At 47.3% G+C, this 4,372-nt stretch overlaps 1 protein-coding gene across 1 annotated transcript; it reads left to right on the forward strand.

Annotated features, from left to right (window-relative positions):
• The first annotated feature begins 459 nt into the window (after window positions 1-459).
• Window positions 460-3,641, forward strand: LOC109733537 (amino acid transporter AVT1C-like). Its single transcript, XM_045228125.2, has 11 exons — window positions 460-816; window positions 946-1,310; window positions 1,415-1,629; window positions 1,717-1,740; window positions 1,834-2,014; window positions 2,220-2,439; window positions 2,553-2,688; window positions 2,781-2,943; window positions 3,053-3,096; window positions 3,190-3,252; window positions 3,366-3,641. Exons 1-11 carry the CDS (start codon window positions 518-520, stop codon window positions 3,456-3,458), a joined length of 1,803 nt encoding a protein of 600 aa, XP_045084060.1. The 5' UTR covers window positions 460-517; the 3' UTR covers window positions 3,459-3,641.
• The last annotated feature ends 731 nt before the right edge of the window (window positions 3,642-4,372 follow it).

The raw sequence follows: 4,372 nt of genomic DNA on the forward strand, positions 1-4,372 counted from the left end.
AATTACCCGAGAAAAAAGATTGGACGTATCTGTAGAGATCTCGGTCAGCGTACATGCGATTTATACGAAGCCGGGTCGGACGTGTTTTTTTAGGGTCCGGACGCGTTTTTCTTGAGAGATTTTCCGTATCAATTGTGATTTAAGAAAAAAAAAGGACAGAACAGAACTCTGCCCGGCACGTATATAAACCGCGTCCGCAACTGATCCAACACGTACGCACCAGCAGGTCCTGGAATCCGGCTCCTTCCCCGCCTCATCTCTCCCGTCCCCCCCGTGTTCGTCTCTCTCTCCCCTTCTCTCTGTCGCACGTCTAGTTCGAAACCTACTCCACAAACGCCGCGGATTTTATAAGGTATGTAGTTTGTTTCCACAATCCTTGGAATCTGGTTCGTCGAGTTGTGCCATTGTGTGTGTGTCTACTTTCCTTATATCGTGGGTTTCGATCGCAAGTAGGTTTTGCGGGGATCAATCGTATCGAATCGGTCGTTGCGGAAGGAAGAGAGAGGCCGGCGACGGCATGGATCGCGACGAGGAGAAGGGCCACGGCGACAGATCGCTGCTCTTCATAGGCGACGAGGACGACGACCTCGGCGTGGACCGGGATGGCGGCTCGCCACCCTCGTCGGACTGCGCGGGATCCTCCTTCTCCGACAGGAGCGACGACGGCGGTGACGTTGACGGTGCCGACGACGGCACTGGCACCGGCAGCGGTAGCGGCAGCGGCAGCGGCAGCGATGCCGACGCCGACGCCGACGGCGACAAGGAACGCGCGCCCAACGTCGCCAGGCAGCAGGCCACGTGGCCGCAGAGTTACAGGTCGGTCCATCAATGGATCTTGCATTGCATGCCTGGTTCCACGCCTGATTAATTAATTAATTATAGTATAATAATAATTCTGACGAGACAAAATTATTTTCATGTGTTGTTACTCGGCGTCGCGCGCAGGCAGTCGATCGACATGTTGAGCGCCGTCCAGTCGCCGTCGGTGAGCACCATCATGGCGGCCAGCCCGAGCATCACCAAGTTGGGGAGCTCTTTCCTCAAGGCCGGAAGCTCCTTCTTCCTCAAGAAGGGCGCCACCGAGGGCTCGCTACCCCTCACCCGGCCATTGCTGCCGCCCTCTCTATCGCAGCTGTCGCAGCAGCAGCAGCCCGCAGGGCGGCCGTCGACGGACAGCTTGCAGCCGCGGCCACCGGCTCCGCAGCCACCCGCGGTGCAGCAGAGGCCCTCTGCGGCGTGCCTGAAATCCAACTACATTGAGCTCCCACCGCCGTCCTCCAAGTGCAGCAGTGCACAGTCTATCATCAACGGTACATCTCAATTTGTTTTTCCATAGTTCAAATCATGCAGTACTACATTGCTAATTGTCAGTACTGTAATTTTTCTGTTCTAATGTTTCTTTTCACTACTGCAGGCCTCAATGTCCTGTGCGGTGTTGGAATTCTCACAACGTGTTTCGGAATCAAACAAGCAGGATGGTTAAGCCTCCTCCTCCTTCCCTTGTTGGGAGCCTGTTCATGCTACACCGGCTTGCTTCTCAAGAGATGCATAGACAGCTCGCCGACCATCGAAACGTACCCTGATATCGGACGAGCCGCTTTCGGTACCCCGGGTCGAATATTTGTATCGGTATGTATATTTACCTACTGTCCACCTATTTGTACATATTTAGCAAAATTCACATCACTCATATTGCTGCTCATGTTTCTTTTGCAGGTTGTCCTTTATCTAGAGCTCTATGTAAGTGTTCTCTCTCTGAATTCTGGCAGTATTGTGTTTTGAAAACGTTTGGTTGTTGCATATCTGATGTAACATCCCGCTTTTTATTTACAGGCATGCTGCGTGGAGTACATCACACTGCTAGGAGACAGCTTGTCTTCAGTGTTTCCTTCTGCGCATTTAGCTTTTACCGGCATCTACTTGAACTCTCATAACCTGTTTGCCATATCAATGGCTTTGGCAATTCTCCCATCAGTCTGGCTCAGGAACCTCAGTCTCCTCTCCTATCTTTCTGGTGAGCACTACTAATTTGAATCTTTAGAATAAATTTTGTACTGTTCATAAACAATTTTTTGCAACGATATCAATATTAGTATCGCCACTTATTCTCCCAGTTCAATCTTTTCATAGCAACAACGTTAGATTGCTATCAACAGTAGTTAATACTTGCATATTGCCTCCCACTCCTTCATGAGCATCTTTCATCTGAAATTTCGCAGCCGGAGGCGTGGTTGCAACGATTACAGTCGTTGTGTGCCTGTTTTGGGTTGGTATTGGCGATGGAGTTGGGTTCCACCCTTCTGGTAGTGCACTGAACCTGACCCACCTTCCACTGGCACTTGGCTTGTATGGATACTGCTTCTCAGGGCACTCGGTTTTCCCAAATATATACTCATCAATGAAGGAGCGCTCGCAGTTCCCTTTTGTCCTCGTGTTCTGGTAAGGTTCTGAACTTGACAAATGAAACGCTACAGTGCCATACTATGCTCTGCTTCTGCAGTTATCTGTCGATTTTTGCTACATGCTAACATGCGCTATTGTCCACATCTCAGCTTTATAGTGGTCACAATTGTGTACTCTGGGGTCGCGGCCACAGGGTTTCTGATGTTCGGCGAGTCCACAATGTCGCAATTCACACTGAACATGCCACAGCAGTATGTTCCCTCTAAAATCGCCATTTGGATGACGGTATGAGGAAAATCAAACCCACAGAGTTACTCCACTTGTATCAGAATTAGCATACAGGTTCTCATTCTCACAATGGATCCCTTTGGTTTCAGATTGTGAACCCATACACCAAATACGCCTTGACGATGACACCGGTCGCCTTGTCGATAGAGGAGGCTCTGCCTAAGATGATGCGAAATTATGTTGCAGGAATGTGTGTTAGGACAGCTCTTGTCCTCTCGACTGTCGTCGTGGCTCTATCTTTTCCATACTTTGGTACTTGTCACTTGCTTCTACTTTTTTCCCGTATTAGCAGTAGTTCACTAAATTAACCCCCAAAACGTCATGCATTCTAATACTATGGCCATTGCCATTTGATTTGCAGCCTTGGTGATGGCATTGCTTGGATCTGTCTTCACAATGCTAGTGGTGAGTGCCTGCAATTATGCAGCTATTAACTGAACCTATATTCAGTAACTTTGCAATATTATTTTCCCTGACGATTCGCATTTGCATTTGCAGGCCCTGATCCTCCCTTGTGCATGCTACCTCTCCATCAAGCGGGACTTAGTACCTTTGTGGGAGGTAATCGATTAACTGAAATACGCAGGCTAAAACACCAACGGAACATCTAGCCTTGAAGATGGTAAGCACAATTTGCTTATGATGTAATCTCTACTCTTTTTTTCCTTTTGCAGGTGGTTTTGTGCATAACAATCATATTGATTGGCTTCGGTTGCGCGTGCGTTGGATCATACACCTCGATTAACCAGATGATAGGCGGCAGTTAGTAGGGAAGTGCCAGAGTGCATCAGACCTGTGTGTAGTTGTTGCAGATTCTTTTTCTTTTGAAATTTCACGAAATTGGAGAGGGCAGTTTTCCATTTGTTGTATGCTTTCCTTCGTTTGCAATATACATCGCAAGAAAGGTTTTCGTATTTTTACAGAAATACGGTACTTGTTGTACTTGGCCGTCCATGACAGCACAATATTTCAGAATAGACCGAGGATTTAGTAGTTGCCTATTCATATTTTTTATTCCTGAAATCTTAAACGCGCAACTGCGCTCGTTCGTCGCTTCGAGCGCACGCTCTTGTCCCTGTCTCCCTCCCTCACGTGGTCCCCTAATCGACAGTAGAAATAAAACCAACCCAAGGGGCCCATAGAAGGACATAAAGCGTAGGAAAAAGCACATGGTCACAGCGTTTCCGCGTGCCTTCTTGTCCTTGACTTATCAGCAAGATCCCACGTGCATGCATTTAGTTTATGTTTTTAAATTTTCAAAAAGCTATAACTTTTGAACCAAACATCAAAATCAAGATCTGTTTTCACCACTAGGTTCCCCGCGACGGGCTCTTTAAACTAGATCCCATATGAGTATGTTTCGACTAACTTTTTTTCTCGAGCAACTTTGGGTGCTAAGGAAGAAACTTTAGTGTTATATGAAAGCAACTTCTTGTTAGTGTGTGCAGTATGACTGCCTAATCATCGAAGACCCCTTCAAAGTTGGTTATCATGACTACCAAGTTAACTAGCTTCACCTCTAAGTTTCGTACCATAACTAGCAAGTATTCTATCATAACTAGTTTCGCCTCCAGGTTTATAGTATTGTTGGCAACTTAGTTTTCCGAGGTAGGCTTACATTTATACTAAGCTTGTTGTTATGACTAGCGAGTAGCTTAATGACATCCTTGGTTGCTTACAA

Source organism: Aegilops tauschii, chromosome 5, assembly GCF_002575655.3.
Source record: "Aegilops tauschii subsp. strangulata cultivar AL8/78 chromosome 5, Aet v6.0, whole genome shotgun sequence".
Lineage (NCBI taxonomy): Eukaryota > Viridiplantae > Streptophyta > Magnoliopsida > Poales > Poaceae > Aegilops > Aegilops tauschii.